Source organism: Simochromis diagramma, unplaced genomic scaffold (genome assembly GCF_900408965.1).
Source record: "Simochromis diagramma unplaced genomic scaffold, fSimDia1.1 OVJJ01000320.1, whole genome shotgun sequence".
Classification (NCBI taxonomy): Eukaryota; Metazoa; Chordata; class Actinopteri; order Cichliformes; family Cichlidae; genus Simochromis; species Simochromis diagramma.
The window spans coordinates 10,822,803-10,842,233 of NW_024386773.1; the positions used below are offsets into that span (position 1 = coordinate 10,822,803).

General features: G+C 38.0%; 1 protein-coding gene across 1 annotated transcript in view; it reads left to right on the forward strand.

Moving 5' to 3' along the window:
- Window positions 1-11,895, forward strand: part of snta1 (syntrophin, alpha 1) — a 30,516-nt gene extending 18,621 nt beyond the window's left edge. The window contains exons 3-8 of the mRNA XM_040007769.1: window positions 6,624-6,819; window positions 7,096-7,285; window positions 7,377-7,507; window positions 7,905-8,101; window positions 9,336-9,523; window positions 9,911-11,895. Of these exons, the coding sequence (XP_039863703.1) occupies window positions 6,624-6,819; window positions 7,096-7,285; window positions 7,377-7,507; window positions 7,905-8,101; window positions 9,336-9,523; window positions 9,911-10,003 (995 nt within the window). The 3' untranslated portion in view covers window positions 10,004-11,895. The remainder of the gene's footprint in view (window positions 1-6,623; window positions 6,820-7,095; window positions 7,286-7,376; window positions 7,508-7,904; window positions 8,102-9,335; window positions 9,524-9,910) is intronic.
- The last annotated feature ends 7,536 nt before the right edge of the window (window positions 11,896-19,431 follow it).

Here is a 19,431-nt window from a genome sequence, read left to right on the forward strand (position 1 = left end):
AAGCATCCCTTCTACTCTGTTCTTGTGTTCTGCCAGATCCAGTTCAAGTTTCCTTCACTTTCACTTTGTTGAATTAGGATAATTAACTCTCCTGACACACTATGCAAAGTAATCAAATCTCTTTGGCAGCATGTGAATTCATTTAAAAGTTTCACTGTGTTCTGCTTTCTCTCTCTTCTCTCTCTCTCTCTCTCTCTCTCTCACTTATGTCATACCTGACACCTCCCAAAGTTGGCATGTATCCATGATTTTAATGAAATGGGCTATAGGAATGACAGACCTATCTAAATCATATAGACCCAGGTAATTGACCAGAAGGAGATGCACATTAATCAGTGATAGAATAGGGACACATACAGTAAAGCTGGCATTTAACAGCCCACAAAATTAGGGATCAATAAGAAAAGGCTCTGACTAGAGTGTTTTTCCTCTTTCTTGTATGTGTACCATACGCCTCAAAATGTTCACAAACCCCACTTGTGGTTTTGGCATATCGAAGCCTAATCCTGATCATTAACTTTTTTAGACTGATTTTGATTAGTAATGAGTATTTATTTTAAAGGAGTTCCTATTGTGCTCACTTCCAGCACAAGTTCTTGTACTCTGCAATTGCATAATTTGCAGTTGTCTTAAAGCATTCCCTTGTGAAACTAGACATTTTAGCTCCTTTCCTTTTTTAGCCTCCCTGTCCCTGTAGACCATCCATACATCCATCCATCCATCCATCCATCCATCTTCTCCCACTTATTCAGTTCTGTGTTGTGGTTAAATTCAAAAACAACAAAACAAACCCATAAACCTATTAAAAAACAAAGTTTCACATGAACATCATAATTGACGTATTTGTTAGATTAAGCCTTTATTTACAAGCACAGAACAATGTTTGTGTGTAAAATGTCAACCAAACTTCAATACGTCTACTGAAAATTTGAAAGAAATATATGTATATATATACATAACATAACATATCTGACTTTTAACCATACCTGTGTTCTATGATGAAATTTAGTCACAAGCCATTCAGCCTGATTATCAATAGTGGTCAATCAATCAGTTGTTCTGTCTCTGCAGCATTGCCCTTTATCGATTGAGCAGTGGTGACCGTTTAGCATTAGTCCAGCCCAGAATCTTACTGTTTACAAGTTTAAGAGAAGTGCTGAAAAAAACCAAACGTGTTTTCTTTTCCATTGGGAAATAAAAGCAAACTTCACACATGAAAAGGTGATGTTTGAACACAGAATGAAACCATTACATAGTGACAGAACATGAAACGGACCGAAATGAGCTCATAATGTATCTGTAACATTTTCCTTTTTGCAGTCTTGAGTTTTTGCTAAATCTTTCATTTGTTTGATGTCCACTTTCATCGCCTCTTGAATAGTCCACATCTTACATTTTGCGAAACATGAACTCCACATTTTTGTATAATTGATTATTGCAAACCTGTTTTTTCTTCTTCTTTTTTTTGTTTTGCCTCAATTGACCTCTATGTACTGAACATGTTTCACTTCTTTTATAGAGTAATTTATGACGTTGTTTTCACCCATAACATTGTTCCCCTGAGGTGTAACATTGGGACATTCTTTGCTTGACATAGTTTACAGAGGCAACAACATGCTTCTGAGGTCAGCAACTCCCCAGTCACATTCCAGCTGCTCCCACAGTAACCAGTGGCAAGCGGACGAAGGGCTGGTATTTAGCTTTAGTGCATTGTTTGGTCCAGTTTCAGTTTATAAGTGCCAAGTCTGGAAACATGTCAGCTCATGCCTAACTTCTTAAGCTGCTGGCCTCCTGATATGCTCCTCCTGGGTATGGATGGCTTCAGACAAGGATTAGCAGTGATGGGTTAAGGATATATGTGATGGTTTCTGTGTATATTAGGTAATCAGCATAATAATGAGGTCTGGCTGTTTAGAGTTCGAACAAGTTGAAGTGTTATTTGGCAGTTTGTAATGTCCAAGTTACGGTTAAGCAAACTGTGCTGGAACTCAGCTGACTGAAAGTGTCTGGCTAGGAGTTGTTAGGTTCAATGTAAAAGTGACGAGTTTACCATGAAAAGCTTAGTGGCAGATCCTGCAGAAGAAGCAAAGAACCTCCTCACATGCGCACACTTACACCCACACATAACTCTCTCTCACACAGACACGCACACACTACAAAAGTAGTTTCACTGGCTGCCAGATAAGCTAAAGTAATAACAGTGCCATCTCAGCTAATTTTAGCCCTGTATTGAATGAGCCGCCACTGGTATTCATGGCAACATTTCTGGCTGAGCTAAGCTGTATATTCGCTCTCCCTGTATTGCCTGTCTCGCTCGTTCATATTCTCTTTTCTTGCTCCCAATCTTCATTTTTCCTGCTGCCTTTCTCTTTTCTATGTTGTTCGTTCCATTTTACACCCCTTTCAGTTCTCCATCTTTCTTATCGTCTCACCTCTCTTTTTAATACGGCACTATGTTTAAAAGCTATCACATCGAGATTGTTATTTGGGGAGATTATAAAAGCCTCTTTACAGAAGTAAACATCTCTATAGTTGCTGCTTTCTCCCAACCTATTCTGCTGTGCAGTTTGTGCAGCACCAGAGACATAATCTCAGCCTTACATAATAAAGAGTAATGCCCACCGAGAATAGAAATATGTTTATGTGCTAGATATTAGCACCTCTAGCCACGACTATGTTGGCTCTCCTTATATTCTCTTAAAGTGTTTTTGAAGAATCTGTTGTTATTGAAATTGTGCTTTTTGTGTAACTGAGGCCTTCTTATTAGACAGATGTCACTGAAGTGTCATTTGGCTGCACTATACTGACATCCACAGACCATGTAGTCCATGTAAAGCAGTATTAGATATGTGCTCTGAGTTTGTCACACGATAGAAATGGGCGCTATCAACCACATTGCCAAATTTGAATTAAAAAAGCCAGTAAGTATATAAAATCAGGGTTGAAAAACTTTAGCAGCTTTCTTAGCATGGAAATGTTTTCTGTTGTTGTGGTCGCTTATTGACAGCTCACATTTCACATCAGTTCAAATGGTCTGCTGAAGCAGGCAAACACTCTTTTAACCAGTTTACATGAGTTTGGGAGGAAATTACTACCCGCTCTGTATATGGAATATTTTTGTCACTTGGTGGTTCTTTGTTTTTGTAATAAGTTTGAAACCCTTCTTAAAAGCTACACACTTATGAGGCTCGAAGATTCAGTAATTATGTTACATTGCAAGGCAATATAAAATTCTGCTGAAAAATACTAAGTATAGGCAATTTTTACATTTATTAATCTCTGAAGTCAGCATACTTTGCTGACTTCAGAGCAGTAGGTGTTTGGATGAAGTCTGGAGAGCTAAGATAGGAGAAATGATGGGATAATAAAACACAGGTGATGCTAAAAACAGACAGGAATAGCTATGAGAGATTTTAAGGTAAAATAGGAAGTGAAAAAACACTGGTTGTAACCAACCTGTAAACCAAAAAATGTTGTGTGAGTTCCATAAAATGCATTTGCTGAAGTAGCCGGTTGATCTGCTGAGCTTTTCTTACACAACTATCTCTGAGGTTTACAAAGAATGGCACTATTAAGTATTAAAAAACTCGCTACTACATGTGTACCCAGGTGCAAGTGTGTGAAAACGTTTTTGTGTAAATTTTGTGTCTGAGTCACAAATGTGTATTCAAGGAAACTCTCCATGCAGACTGCTGAGAGAAAATTTGTACTCCTTAATCTTAATCTTTTAAGATTTTTGCAGCAAATCTTTAACAAAATTTCAAAGGAATTGACTTCATCTCTGTAGAGAGAGAAAAGGGAAACATCGCAGACAGGTTTTAGATCCAAGACATTACTATTGATCCACACTACTTTTGAAAAGTATGGAAAATTAGTTTGCAAACAAAGAGGTGCAGAGAAAATTATTCCGAGAATTATTCAGAATTTAGGTCATGCCCTTTGCTGGAGCATCTTAAGACTTCTTCACACATGCACTGTAATCCCTAAATGCTCATAGCAGCACGTCTGAAAAAGAACCTTAGTCATGTTTTACATAAATGTTGCTCATGCAGTTTTCTTGCTTCATACTATGTGACAGTTTGACAATATTCTGCACACTACTCACGTTTGGATACTTGCAGTTACTTTAAAAGCACACAGTTGTAGCAATGTAGCAATTTTCCATAAGAGTGAAAATCTGTCAATATTCCCTAAATTGGCAAATAAAACGTGCACTGTTAGAGAGTTGATGCTTGGAAGCTAAATAAGTGGAAGGCTGTGTGTATCTGGCAGGATCTCTATTTTGGGAAAAGTAAAAGCCTCCTCTCTCCTTCCTGCTGTCCTGTGCTACGACTCTTCTGCTTGCCCTCTGGCTACATGCCTCTTGTACAGAGCACTTCACACTTCCCATGTGAAACCAAAGCTTTGCCTTAAACCTACTGCTTTGCCACGTCCTCTGGGCTATTTTTACTCCAGCAGTGGCTACTGCTGTTAAAGCCATACACAGCCTTTTGGACTGCAGCAGAGGACTCCATCTGTGGTGGTGTGTTTAGGTATCTGAGCTTGGGTGTGTGAGTGGTAAAACTGCGTTTAAAAAGATATGTGTACAGAATAAGATACAGTAACAATTTCATAACACTTAATTATATCCACCAAAAATTATGGACACCCCCATAGCCTTGGGTTTAAGATGCTGACCATGAGCCACAGCTTCTTTCTTCAAATTTAAACTGGGAACTTCCCCCTCAGTTAGATGTACCTCTGACACTGACATTGGCTATTGGGAGACAAATCTGTCTTTAACTTACGGGACAGCATAAAGATCTCATAAATATGTTTTTAGCACACTTCTGAACATGGGTGGATAGATGGATGGATGTGTGTTTTTGCACTTCTTAACCTCCCGTTGTATTAATGTGAAAGCCCTGACACTATTGTGTCAGTCATGCACCATACAGAACTGGAAGTCCTTATGACGAAGCACCTCGGGCCGTGTTTTTCTAACTTCTTAGGCATTTGCAAGAAAGAACTCCACAACATATGGTGTCAGAATTGTGATGGCTTGTCGGAAGAAGAAAACTGGCCTTCCAGTGCAATGAACAGAACTGCATTCCCAGCACATATGGTCAGATGAATGCTAATCAGCTTTCAACACTGTGAAAGCCTACCTGTTTTCTTCCCCTGTCCCCAAGAGTCCAGACTTCAGTAGAAGTAGTACAGGTTGACACATCTGTAGTCAACCTTGGAGCGCTCCTGGCCCGGGGAGACGTCTCTCTTTCAAACAATGTTGCATCAATAAACCTTTAATAGATTTTCAAGTTTTATGCGCTGCATAAGTTTCCCCATCTAACTCATGTCTCTGTTTTTCTTGATCCCTGAGAATATCTTTGTTATTTACAAGGATTTCCTGTGCCTTTACATCCATCAGTTGACAGGGTTTCTTAGCTAGACTTTGATCAGTAGTTTACCATTGTATTTCTTGCTGTGCTTTACTCTTTCCTCAAACATTGTGGTTTGGAAACTCAACCATATGACCAGTAACAGAGTGCTTCACAATCAGTTTAGCCAGTCCTAACTGTTAATGGGTCGGGGTTACTGATCTATATATATCAAAAGCCTTATTCATCAAAGTAAGCTGTTGGATACTGCCGTTGAATCCTCGGTCACACTGATAGTTCGGTGATGTCATCATGTTTCATGATGTTTCACCTCCATGTGGTCCTTCAAACCACAAAAAGATAGTCATCTTGAAAACACACGCTTAGACACAAAGACACACATGTATATTCACACCAGTGTGTCATGGTGCACTTATAGACTCTTCCATTTACTGAACTTTCAAATTATTTTTACTGTTGTTATTATTGTTGTTAGAGAGGGTAGAGCAGTGGACAGCTCTCTGGGTAGAATCCAAAGGCATCTGTTGCTAAAAAGCTGGCTGCAGGTGTGAATGTGAGGTTACTTGTAAATGGTTTTCTGTGTATATGTGTCGGCCCTGTGATGACGACCTGTCTCACCTTAAATAGGCTCTGGTCCTTCATGACCCTGAGATGGGTGGAATGTATATTTTGTTTTCTGTTTTTCATCTTTATTTTCTGTTGCGTTTTTCTAAATAGTCCCACATTTTGGACCTTGGCAAGCTTATAAATACATTACTTTTTCAAGTGCACCTAGGTTTTTCCAGGGCTTAACAAGCTTTTGAGGAAATAACAGGTAAACTGATATTGGCACTAAGAATGCCACTGTTAGTAGCACAAACAGAGACGCCGTAACGGTCACTACTGATAATCCTTGTGCTGGAGCACCAGGATGACATGTGACACACGAGTGAGATATGAGTGTCAGATTACATCTTCTCTATGGCACCAGTGGCTGCTAAAGACATGCCAGAATCAACTACCTACAACAGAAATGCAACATAAACATCATAGGCTCTGTATGGGAGAACTTTTGTGACATAGAGCTCTTTGTACTGTGCGTTGATTTCTGCACCACTTTGAAGCAGTTCTTAAGTGTTACAGCTTTCAACTCATCTCCAAACCTGGAGGCTTCTTTTTTACATTTTTTCTCTCTTTCTCTTCTCTGTCCTCTTTTACTTCTTCTGCCTTTTCTCTTATCTCCCACACCCTCCCACTCTGCTTCAGTGAAGTACATCAAGGAGATGTCTGCCTTCTTTAAAAGCTCTGGGTCCCCTGGAGCAGGTCTCCCGTGGGATTCTCCCCCTTCCACACCTCAAAGGGGCACTGAGCTCTCCCCTGCTGAGGTGAAGGAGCCCCGGAGCATCCCGCTGAAGATGTGCCAGGTGTCACGAAAACAGTGCCCTCCAGACACAGAAAACAGGTATTACATGTTAAAGCTTCAGCGATTTATGTAATATTTCATACAGTTTATGCATTTGGATAAAAAAAAATCTGACACATGAAAATGATATGGCTTTGTAAAAGGGACTTCTTCGTGTGTCTTTTTCACATTCTCTTTGTTAAAATCTGAAACTTCCTCTTCACCCTTAAGCTTTAGTCACTTTGCCATGTCTTTATTCCTCTAACAGCTTTTTCCCCACCTCTTTTATGTTTTTCTTCTGGCATCATTCTCTTTTTCTGTCATCTCATTTGCCAGGTATTTTGAGGTGATTTCATCCAACAAAAAGAACTCTGTGTTCCTGAGGGCAAAAGACCCTGCCATGGCCCAATCCTGGTACAATGCCATCCAGGCTGGTGCTGCCAGCCTTTTACCACGAGTGAAGGAGGAGATGAGGAGCATGCAGCCTGGCATGGAAGTCAAACATCTGGGCTGGATTACAGAGCAGGTATGGGGGGAGCAATGGTTAAACTGATCTGTAGCCTAATAGAAAGTTTAAAATATTTCTGAAGTTTTGATAGAAATTTCAACGTGCGCAGGTATCTCAGGGTCCAGAGAAACCCGTACTGGCTGTGCTGACTGACAAGGACCTGCTCTTGTATCCCTCGTGTCCTGAAAGCAAAGAGAGCCTCAACAATCCGACAAAGAGCCACCCGCTCATCACCACCAGGTTTCCACCCTTACAGCACACGCTACATAACATGACACTTGTGCTTTCGCTCTCTTTCTTATATCAACGCATTCACATAACGACGGAGTTTCAGAAGCCCCACCCTGTTCGGCTCAGGCCTTCCTCTGGCTTGATTTAGCCCAGAGAACACATGCTCACTCTTTCCATAGCTGGACTGTTGGACGTTTTGCCAAATAACATCATATTCATGTGGAAACAGAACCTATGAGTCATGGGTTTTTCCTCTGTTTTTTCTCTCCTCTGTAGCCCTGTAGCAGTTTGTCTGCAACATCATTTGCTCTTATGGCCACATTATTTTCTATAAGTCTTCATTATCATCTTTCTCATACACTTTTTTTCCCCACTCTTTCACCTACCCCACACCCTCCTTTCTCAGACTGGTCCACTCTGGTCCAGGAAAAAGCTCTCCAGTCTTGGATTCTGAGCTGTCATTTGGCCTACGTTCAGGCACAAAGCAAGGCGTGGAGACGCATGTTTTTAGGGTGGATTCTGCTAAGGAGCTGTCGACCTGGACTCATCTGCTGGTGGAGGGTTGCCACAATGCTGCTGAGCTTACCAAGGAGGTCACCACGGGTACAGAGATAGAAAAGATTCTTCAGTTTTTGGTTCATTTACAGTTCTTTTGCGAATAAATCTGAAATTCAGATGTATTAAGAGAAAAGCCCACTACATGTTAAATACCAAATGGTGATGTCAGTTCTATACTAGAGTACACATGAATTATGTAATTCAGTTAGCAGCGTCTGTATGCTGTAAGTTAGGGTAAGAGTTTTTTGGTTTTGAGTCCCCCCCCCCCATTACTATCAGAAACACTGGTTTGTAATCATTGTTAACCTGAACTAAACAATATTTTAAGAAGAATTTACCTGTAATGGCAGGTAACATTTCCGTATCCGAACCGATTTTCAGAAATAAACAAGGTTTTGTTAGAGGTAGAAGCTGAAGAGGAATAAAGATGGAGCCTTCTGAAAGTCAAAATACTATCCAACTAGCAGTACAACATGACTTTTTTTCAGGGACTGATTCAGACATTTGAATCATGTCTATAAATATACCTCAAATCTATTTCAACCAAACAATTCCTGCTTGGGCTTAAGACTTGGTTCTGTTCAACAGACACACACAAACATTCCAGTTTAAAACAGAGGCTCGTCTCACAAAGCAGGATTAGTGCGATTTATTGTTCTTTACACAGTGATCTGCACGCTGTACCCCTTTGTAGAACGTCCCTAATCTTTGCACAATTCTTCTGGTTTCATTTTAATAAAAGATTTGGGTTTTTAGAAACCAAACTTTCTTGCAATGGATTTTTATAAGGAGCTTGAGGGAAGACAAAGCATTTTGTCGTATGTATTGTAGTATATAAAGTCTTAGCTCTTTGCTTACATCTAGACTGAGTAAAAACCCCCTACAGCTTTACAGCTGGATTTACTGCTCAGAGTAGTCCTACTTTCTGAGACAAGTGCCATGCGGTGTAAAACCTTGCTGTGTAGTAACGGTTTCACATTGCCCTCTGCTGGTGGAATAAAATGATGCAAAAACTTTCCAGTATAAACTAAAAATGGTTCTTTTAATTCCAATATGTGAAACTAATTCTAACTTTCTTTTGCTAAACTAAAATTTGGAACAATTTTGTTTTCTCACAGCAAAAAATATTTAACCTGCATCTCTGTCTTTTCAGTGTCACATTTAGTAAAGTGCATTCTGTAGCCCTGTATCAATACTGAATGATACTACTAATGAAATCACAAATAAATCATTACTTGACCTTTACGCCACATAAGCACTGTTTTTTCTGCTTTTGCAGTCTGCAGTTGGAATGGGAAAGAGTGCCTGCTGGGAGTTCACATCGATGACGGTTTCACACTGTTCACCGAAGAAATGGGTGTCAGGAAGAATATTCTCCTCCAGCAGCCTTTTGAGCGCCTCAGAATGTCCTCAGACGACGGCGTTCGGATGATGTTCCTTGATTTTGGAGGTCCCGAGGCTGAGATAGTAAGTTTTCCCCTGTTTTCTGTTCAATTTTGACTTGAAGTGAAATATGTGACATTTCAGGGCAATAATGCATCAGTAAAATCATTAGCACCATTACTCTGAGTGGTGAGTGCTCACTTGTTAGACAGATGGTGAACTTGACTAAATTTGATTTCTACCTAAGCTTGTGTGTTAGCCATCTCTTTGACATTTAAGAAAAAAACATTACATGCTCCCTCTCAGACAGTTACAAATCATATTTCACTCTGTAAGTTATTCAGATAATTCCGATTCAGATGGGTTGACCTGCTTGTTATGCATTTATAGAAATGTTTAAAATAAGCAAAATTATATGGATTTCCTTCATTTAATCATGTTTCTTTTTTACATATCTGTATCTTCTTACAGCAACTGGACCTGCATTGTTGCCCTAAGACCTTAGTCTTCATAATCCACTCTTTCCTGTCTGCTAAGGTCAAGCGACTTGGTCTCTTGGCATGATAAAGGCCAACTATCCGGAACGTCACAATAGGAATATTCAATAAAATTTATGGTACAGCCTGGGGACTCTGAAACTCCAGACGATGGGAGGCTTGGGAATAATGCTGACAAGCCTTCCTAAGCCTCTAAAAATCATCTTTGGTCAGGCATCTCCTGATCCTTCTATGGAATGAACTGCAGCAATGCAACGATGGTTGTTTGTTGAACTTGTATTTGTGAGGTAAAACGTTGGTGCAACTCAGTAGCCACTTAAGGGAGCTTGCATCTGTCAAATCTGTCACAGTATGTCATGACACTTTGTGATGACAAACTGTACGAGTACGACTGCCTGTATCTTAATGTTTCTAAGCTTAAAGCCCCAGACGTTAGTTTTTTGTCATCACATTGTTTATCTTTATTTCATAAGTCAAGATGGGCCTTTGTCTTGAGAATCTTTTCATCTTTCAATCTTTGCTTTATGTGCTGTGAACAAAATCATTTTGTTGTGAATAACAAAAGTTATTTCACAAAAGTCCTGATTGATGTTGGACAAACATTTTCATAAAGGCAGCTCGAATGGAGTGACAGGATGTCACGGCTGATCGCTACATAATCAATAGTCTGTACTGAACAATGTACAGAATGGAGCTATTATGATATGCTGTTCATGTGGATTCTTGCCAATACCCTGAAAAATTTTTCATGCGTTTTAAGACGACCTCCAAAAGAAAAGTAAAATAGATTTTTCAGTCTAGCTGAAATCCAACTTTCATTTCACCTTTTTCTACAAAAAGTAAAACCATATATTTAAAAATGCTATTTTTCTGTGTTTAAACTACAAAATATTCATACCAAATACAAACCTGCAGTGCTTAACAATTTTATTAGACCATCACCTGATGTAAGGTTTATGCCGCAGCTTCCCTAAATTAACAGTTTTGATATTTACCAAAATCGTGTTTTATGCTTCTGTAATGGTTAATCCACCAATAAGTTCTCTAATCAAAATATTTATAATGCTACAATATCATACGTGTTATTCATGAATTTTCAAAGTTACTGTTCATAAAAAAGTTGAAAAAGTGCAAAAGCGCATTATTATTTTTGATGAACATGCCAGATCACAGTTATGTACTTGGATTTCTCAACAGAAAAAAAAATCTTAGTGGTTGAACGTTATGCTTGATAAACTTCTAATTTCTGAGAGAGGGCCGGTGTGCCAGCACAGATTTAGGTATTTGGTTTGTTTCTTGACTAATAATTAGCAATATAATTTTTAAACACATTTTTGACAGATATTTGTGTTTTCTTGTTTTTATGACAGGTCGTGTAATAAATTTGCTAAGCAGTGTATCTTAAGTATCAATGGCCTTAATCAGTCTTGGCCTTTTTTGTCAGTAACATGAACAATCTAATAAAAAATAATTTCCTGTGTTTCACAGCACTGACAAAGGTTTTCATTATCATTTATAGATGACATACAGCCAGCTTAACTATACTTCTCTATGGATATGGAGTTTAACTCTTACTTTGTGAGTTAATGTCTTTGTTAAGTACTGTATTCTTAATACAGAGGGCAAGTGCAGGCTTGGAAAGTTTTACCACGGTCTTTTCAATGTTTTTGTAATTTTTTGTTTAAGAACCTAAGAAAGCATATGGAAATGTTATGTTGGTCACTTTTGTGTTGTTATCTGTGCTGACTGGACATCTGCAATTTGGGGCCTTCTTTCTTCTTTGAACACTAAACAGACTTCTATTAACATATATATATATACATATATATATATATGTACACAACTAAAATTGTTTGCTTTCAAGAATAAAATGTATTGTATATTCTTATTTAAACAAATGTGTGCCTTGCAGGGTTGTTTGTATATAAACATGTAATAAACTTTAACTTTTATTGTTTACCTTGCTTGTGCTTGATTATTATACTATTACTACTATTATAATTCTCTAAAAACAAAAGAAATATTATCTACATTTATTATGAAAACTTAGTTAAAGCTGTACTAATTACCACAGAGAAACCACAGAGATAATGCTTCATTTGGAAACATGGTATGAAGGGCATCAGAAAGGATGTTAATGGGCTTTTTACAGAGCTTAAAACAGAAGCAGTTTTCCCATAGAAGTCATTTTGTTGCCATCGACAGGCCGTCAGATAGAATGCTCATTTGAAGCATGGTTTGTTTGGTTACTGTTTTTTGTGTAAGGAAAAAAAAGTTGATTTTTTTTGGAGTGTAAACATGTTTCATTAACGTGTAAAGACATGTAATTAGCATGTCTCTTTAAAATTGAAGTATGGGCTCTATCCGGCATGTTGAGCAAGCCTCAAGCAGACATTCAAGCAAGTGCAGTTAAGGATACTTTAATGTGAATTTCATTTTTCAGCTTATGACAAATTCTTAACTCTTTTCAGCCTTTCCAGGAGAACATTTGTTTTAGGTAATACCACTATTTTTGTTTTTTTTTTGTTTTTTTATTGTATTCAAATTTGTAGACAGGACTATTGACAGAAGCTTAGCAAGTAAAGCAAATCAAAAAGCATATAAAATGTGGCTTTATATGCTTTTTGGAGAAGAGGACAACGCAGAGGAAACCGAGCTAAAGTACTGCAAATACTGGCCTCATGTCCATCAAGTATCCAGCAGCTTGACTCTTAATGGCTTGGCTGGATGTGTAAATAAGTTAGTTGATAGCCAAAACAACCATGTGAGGTTAATGTGTCTACATTGTGACCCACATCATCTCTCTAAATCCCTCTTAAGCCAGACTCCTTTTAGTCAGCTCCAAATCACTTGATATATTCAGCTGCGTGTTTTATATCTCATGGTCTTTAACGAGCCGTTCCACCGAGCAGATTCAGACAGCGGCTCTAGCCTTGTGCTGTCTTTATTTAACAGTCCCAGTTGGTGGTCTGACAGTTTTATTAAGTCCAGACAGATCTGTAGAATGGGAAGAGCAAAGATGATGATGATGAGATGCTTAAGTCAGCAGGGTGTGTGATGGAGACAGTTAGGCCTGCTGCTAGCCATTATAAGAAGAGCAAGCAAACAGTCCACTCTCCTGTATTTTTACTGTCATTAAGGAGCGTTATCAGTGAGGCCCAGATGCTGTTTTTAGTAGACAAACTGTCAGTCTGTTAATATGTGTCTGTGTGTGCATATGGCCTTTTAAACACACCTTTGAATCTGCGTGTTTCGGAACAGCACATAGAAATGGCAGACTCTACTAATAACAAACTGGGAGTTGTATATTAAATCACAATAGAGTGTTCACATTTGATCATATCTTCTCCCTTCCTCCCCTTTCAGCGCTCACCCCTCTTGTTTAGACGTTACCGTGGCAACGGCAGGGAGCTCTGTTCACCTCTTCCATTATGGTTGCTGCTGTTAAAATTGTCAGTCAGGCTCTCAGATGCTGCTGAAGAGGAGGATCAAGTTCTGTGAATATATTTTGATCAATACAAATGTAAGGACGCTTAGAAATGAGAAAAATTGTTGGGAATTACAATTTGAGTAGCACGAGAAGCTACAAGAACATGTTGTACTAGATAAACACACTCTTGTCATACCTTTTTTTTTTTTTGGGATGAAGTCTGGAAAGGCAGAAATGACATACAAGAAGAAATCTCTAAATTAGCTTCCTATCTGCTTTGGCATCAGGGTGCTTGTATGAATGTGTGCACTAACCCCAAAGACAGAAAGAAGAGGCAGATCATGACTTTGGAAAATAAATGAAATAAAAATTATTATAACTGTGATTATATAAAAAAAAATGTTGCATGGTAAATAAAATACAAAAATTGATTTGATCGCCATCTTCTACTAAAGAGTTGGAACGTTTTTTGTGCTACAATTTCAAATAAAGTGTATTTAATTATTTAAAATATATTTAACTTTTTTATTTTGGATAGGTTGTAATATGTTGAAATATCTGTTAAAGTATACATTATGCAACGCTGAATAAGATGCTATTACACTGGGGTTTTTTTTTTTTATTCAAAGGCATTATGTGTCACCTCCCTGGTTTGGTTTTTGGTTTTTCATCTTCTGTTGAAGATATGGATTCTTCATTCATGTATTTGAGTCTTTCTTTGTTTATTTTGTACAGTTTTTAGTTTAGTTTTCTTTTTTTTTTTAAATCTAAGTATTTTTAGTCTTTTTTATTTTGGTGGAACTTCTGTTCCATCCTTGTTGTGCCTCATTTCTGTGTTCATGCACTGGTCCCTATATGTTCCCTTGTCCCTCAAATCTTGTGTGTTTTTTCAGATTTCTTTTGGTGATTGAAGCAGTTTGTTTTCACTTCTTATCTTCCTACCCTGTGTCCCTGATTGCTTTCACCTGTTGTTTATTATTTTCACCTGTGATTGCTTCCTCATCCTTCCTGTGTGTCATTCCCAATCAGCTGTCAGAGTTGATGTTTTCTAATGTGTTCCACGTTCATGTTACGGGCTTCTATTTAGATGGCATTTTCTACATTCTTATTGCAAACTCAAAATGCTGTAGACTACAAGCCACATTTAGTCATTCAGTCGTTTACATTCCTACAGTGTACCTATTGTACTTAACTTGTGATTATTTTCATTCATATCACACTTATCTTTTGATCTTTATCCAACACCTTGATGAAAAGTTGTAGATAAACTGTGTGATAATTCAATCATTCATAATTTTCAGAATGACACTGATGACAGCAGTGATAGTAAGAGAGATTATACTGATGATTGACTTATTCAGCCCAAGTGGCTGCACCAGTGGTCTAAATATTACATTTAGCAGTGATTGCAATTTTTTTATAAAGATCACTAGTTGGGCAAATAAAGTATAATAATGATGCCAAATGGACAATCTGGGTCTGTGCCCAGCCTCAAGCTCAGGATATATTTAATAATATCCTGTTGTCATTGTCGTGGCAGGACTGAGGACCCAAAATAGCTGTTCCAGTGTACAGTAATTGCATACGTGTAAATGTGAGTTTGAATGTGAGTTAATTCAGACAAAAAGAGTATGCTTTTTACTCAATGCATCCCGTCTTTACAGTACTTTACATCAAACAAAAGAAAACGTGCTTATGTCCTTACATTTGTATTATGCAAATGTGTCAGGAACAGTATAGAATAGAATGTATAGTAAACTTTACTGGCATTGTGCTTACAGTTATCTCACATAAAAGGTCACAGAGTTTATGTATGAGAAGAAAGAAAGAGAGAGAGACTCTGCAAACCTGATCTGGATGAGAGGAAGATGGATGAGCGAATATATATACACTTGTATTAACTGTGCAGGTGTTTTCATGTATTTTGGTGGGGTTTTTTGTAACTACCAAAGAGCGATGCCATTGAGTTTTGTAAATGTTTAACACATATGCTCAAGTGCAGGTTTTTCAGGATTACAGGCTTGTGATCCTCATACTGGCATTACACTCGTAGCAGGCAGATGGCAGTGGAATACTGAGGAATGAGAGACAAATCCAGTGTCAGTGTACCTTTCAGAGGCAGTAGGGGTCTCTGTGTCTCCACACAGAAGAATCACAAAGAGAGTACTCATGTTCTGTGTGGAAAGAGAGAGAGAGAGCACTCAAGCTTTGATTGGTCCTGACCAAATTCAGAACAGGACATCCCACAATATTCAATACCGTGCCCCCCTCCCCACTCTTCCCTTCCCACAAACACAAAAGGACTACAGAGTAGAAAGAGGACAAGAGATTAATACTTAGGCTCAAGCAGAGCAATTCATATTCCAATTGGAAGAGCATGTTATCTATTTTCTCATACTTGTTCATTGTGCTTTTCTTCCTGAGAGGCATTCGAATCAAAGCAGGGTTCAACAGGAATCAAATGCGACTTTCAAGGAACTGAACAACGGCAACAACATTTAGCATAGCTCGAACATGTCAACGTTGCACAGAATCCAAAAAGAAGCAACCGTGCAATCACTTTTACATCAACTCCTCAATAACCATGTCAAATATGTACAGAGGGATGGGGTGAGGCTAACGCCGAATCCTGTGTCATTGGAAAGTCATTCATCCAAGCTTAATCAATCTAGGTTGTTTGATTCAATTCAAACTGCCTCCTGGGCAGAAGAGAGAAAAAAACAGAATTAAAGGGAAAGCTGACTCTTTCCAACTTTGACGAGCTTCTCACTATCTCCTGTCTCCTTTATTTCCCCTTCCTCCCCCCCCTCTATTATTCTCTCACCGGGCTCCTAGAGGCAGGAATTATAGGTAGTCATTTCATGCTAAGGTATAGGCTGAATTTCTTTTTTCAGTTACCTTATTTTTTTTTTTAAAAGAAACTGTTATTACTACTGTATGTCTTAAAGACCAGGTTAGAGTTATTAAATATGCCAAAGCGAATTGTATTTTCGCTCAAGTAAGCTCCTTGGAAATATTCCATCAGGGCACCCTTTTATTCTTTCCAAATGTAGTTATGAATTTTAAAGTAGACTTGTTTTACTGGAGGAGAGAGGTGTGTGATCAGAATACTGAGCAAAGCTCAGATTGGACTTCCTTGTTCTTGGAACATTGAAAGGGAGACTGTAGCTGTCAACAGGAGAGGTGGAGAAGAGAAGAAGAAAGAGAGGGAGAGGAAGAAAGTGGGAGTTAATATTGCTTGATGTCAAGCACTTTAAGTACTTTTTTAAAAATTGCAAAGTGGGAAGGGAGCATATTTCTTTCAGAAAAGTGTTAAAGTAAAATATTCTATGTGAGTGTGTAATAGCTGCAAAGGAAATGACAGACAGATATTTTTGCTTGTGGGCATTTTAACCATTTAAACATATAGTATCTATCATCATCATATAAACACACCAGTCCCCCTACCCCACCACCCCACCCCATCCTGCCTTCTTTTCATTCCATTTTTTTTTTTGGTATTCATGAGCATATGCTCCTGTGTGAAGTCCCCTGTCAATAAATATGCACAGTCTTAATTGTTCCCATCGCAATTAGAATACAGTTCTGTTCTTTTTGGCTCAGGTGTATGTTAAAGCTCTTTCTTTTGTCTGTGGTTTGGCACCTCTGATGATTTCCATGACAATCATTTGAGTGAGCAAGGAAGTGAGAAAAAGGGAAAGGCAGGGAGAGAGAGAGAAGGAGAGAGAGGAGGTGAGAAACAGTTGCTGGAATAAAGCCCCATCTCAATCTGAATAGCTTATTAATAGAGCTGGTCCCAGGCAAACAGATGGCAGCTGCCAAAAACAAACACAGAAATCACAGAAATGAAAACCCTAATTCAATTAGGTGGGAAGCATTCCTCACTGCAGCAGTTATTGAGCAGTTTCCATTAATTTGATAATCCATTTTTCAAAAGAAATGTATTAAAAAGTGCCTTTTCCAAAGTGTTCTCCTGTGTTTGTTATCCGAGGCTGATGAGCAGAGAAAGGAGAGGCCACAAGCTGCATGTATGTGGGTGTGAGAAGAAAACAGGATTTAAGTAATTACTGGCTCATGCTTAACAAATGCAATTAAAGCTACTAATGAATGATTACATTGCAGTGTTCCTAATATGAATTTGTTCAGATTAAAGTAGGCTAGATTGGTGAGGTAGGTTCTGTGTTGTTTTCACACTAGCACATTTCTTTTTATAGCTAAATCATTAGAGGGCTATTACAGAAGGAATAGAAAACAATCCATTTCTGTAGGCAATGGGTAAAGTTGATCTATTTCTTAAAAATAATCATATTCTGTTAGAAGTTGCACTGTTAAAAACAGTAAAGTCCTATCAGCTAGATGTACAGCGCTGAACTGTAATTTTACAGTGGGGCTGTTGTACTCGGGAACAACAGTGTCTTATTGTACAACACTTTACAGTACTGTGAAGTAAAATAGTCTGAGCTCTTTGGTTGCCATTAAAGTTTTATTTTACTGTTGCTACTGAAAAATTCATAGACAGTTTATTATTATAAAATAACTGCAAGTTCTCACAGATCTACCCTAAAATAACTTTCTTATCGTTCTTGATCTATGATATCAGCTTTGTCACGGTTCCCCTTTGTTTTCATCTTTTACACATTTTAGTGGCTGAAAGGATTGCTGGAATTTCCCAACATGTAGAGGATGCACTTTCTTTTAGATAAAATCTTATACGGACATTCATTGTTTCCAGAGGATGAATCACGACTTGTTTCACTTCAGCCAAAAGCTTTAAACTTAGTTTCAAAGAGAAAATGGTTCACTTGTCCTGTCTAACCCTGTTTTGATATTTTTCAGTAAGCCAACATTTGTTTTTCTGAACAGGCTCCAAAAGCCCAAGATGCTATTAATTAATGTGGAACAGAATATATAGCACTTCTGTAGTCATACTGGCTCCTCTAAATACTGCTACAAGCAGCATTAAATATACATGCATATAGTGTTTTATATAGTGCATTATTCTTTGTACTTTAAACTGCTCATCTACATCACACAGACAGTCTCCAGATAGGTTTGAAACAAAGAACCCTTTTTGCTGTGAGACAACGGTGCGAACCACTGCAACACATTGTCTTAAACGTCTGACACAGAGATTCTGCACACATCAAATGTAATAAAGGTTCAATTATTTTTGCAGAAAACAAATATTTATTAGTAAAAGTCACAACGTTAGATGGTGGCCCTAATCTGAATTTTTCCCTGTAGCTCTCAGTGAGTGATTGAGCTCAGGATGATTTTTTGAATTGAATCCCAAGTTAGAATTCAATCCACATTTTTCACCTGCTCCAAGCCTTTTAAGTCAATTTCTTAAAAACCAGGGAGACTGATTGAAAACACTTTAGACTGATAGAAAGTATCATTACTTGGAAGAGATGCAGTAAGGGATGAAACTAAAGAAAAAGAAGAAAAACATTCTTGTGTATTTGATTCTAATGAATGCAGATGCACCTGACAAAAATAAATGTCCCTTGGGAAGAAAAAAAAACAAGTTTGTCACACAGACATAAATAGAAAGTGAGAGGGTTTAAAGATAGAGCGGCATATTGGATTTGAAATATGAAAATTGCAATCATCCACAAAGCATTCTGGATTTTGCAGGTACACAAAAACTGTAATTGGTAAAAGAGGAAAACTACCTGAGCATGACATGCCATGTTTGAGACACAATGGAGTTCACAGTGATAACAATAAGACAACAAGGCAATCCAATTTGTCCTCCCTTTAATTTCCTTTGAACCAAACAGCATTCTAAATTGATTTCTTTTGCTCAGGAACTGACAAAAATATGACAATTTTCAGAGATCAAAAGATGCAAAGAGATATTCATCCCACCTCTTAGTTGATAGTGCAAAAACCTTAAAACTTTTTTTGATTTGATGTTTCTTTCCAATTGTTTCCAGTGATTTGTTTGGTGAACAAAATTCTCACAGACATCAGGTCAATCACCCGAGATACTGAGTGTGACACACTGATTAAAGTGAGCTATAAAGGTCAATGTTCTTTACACTGGAGAATGTACCGCAAAG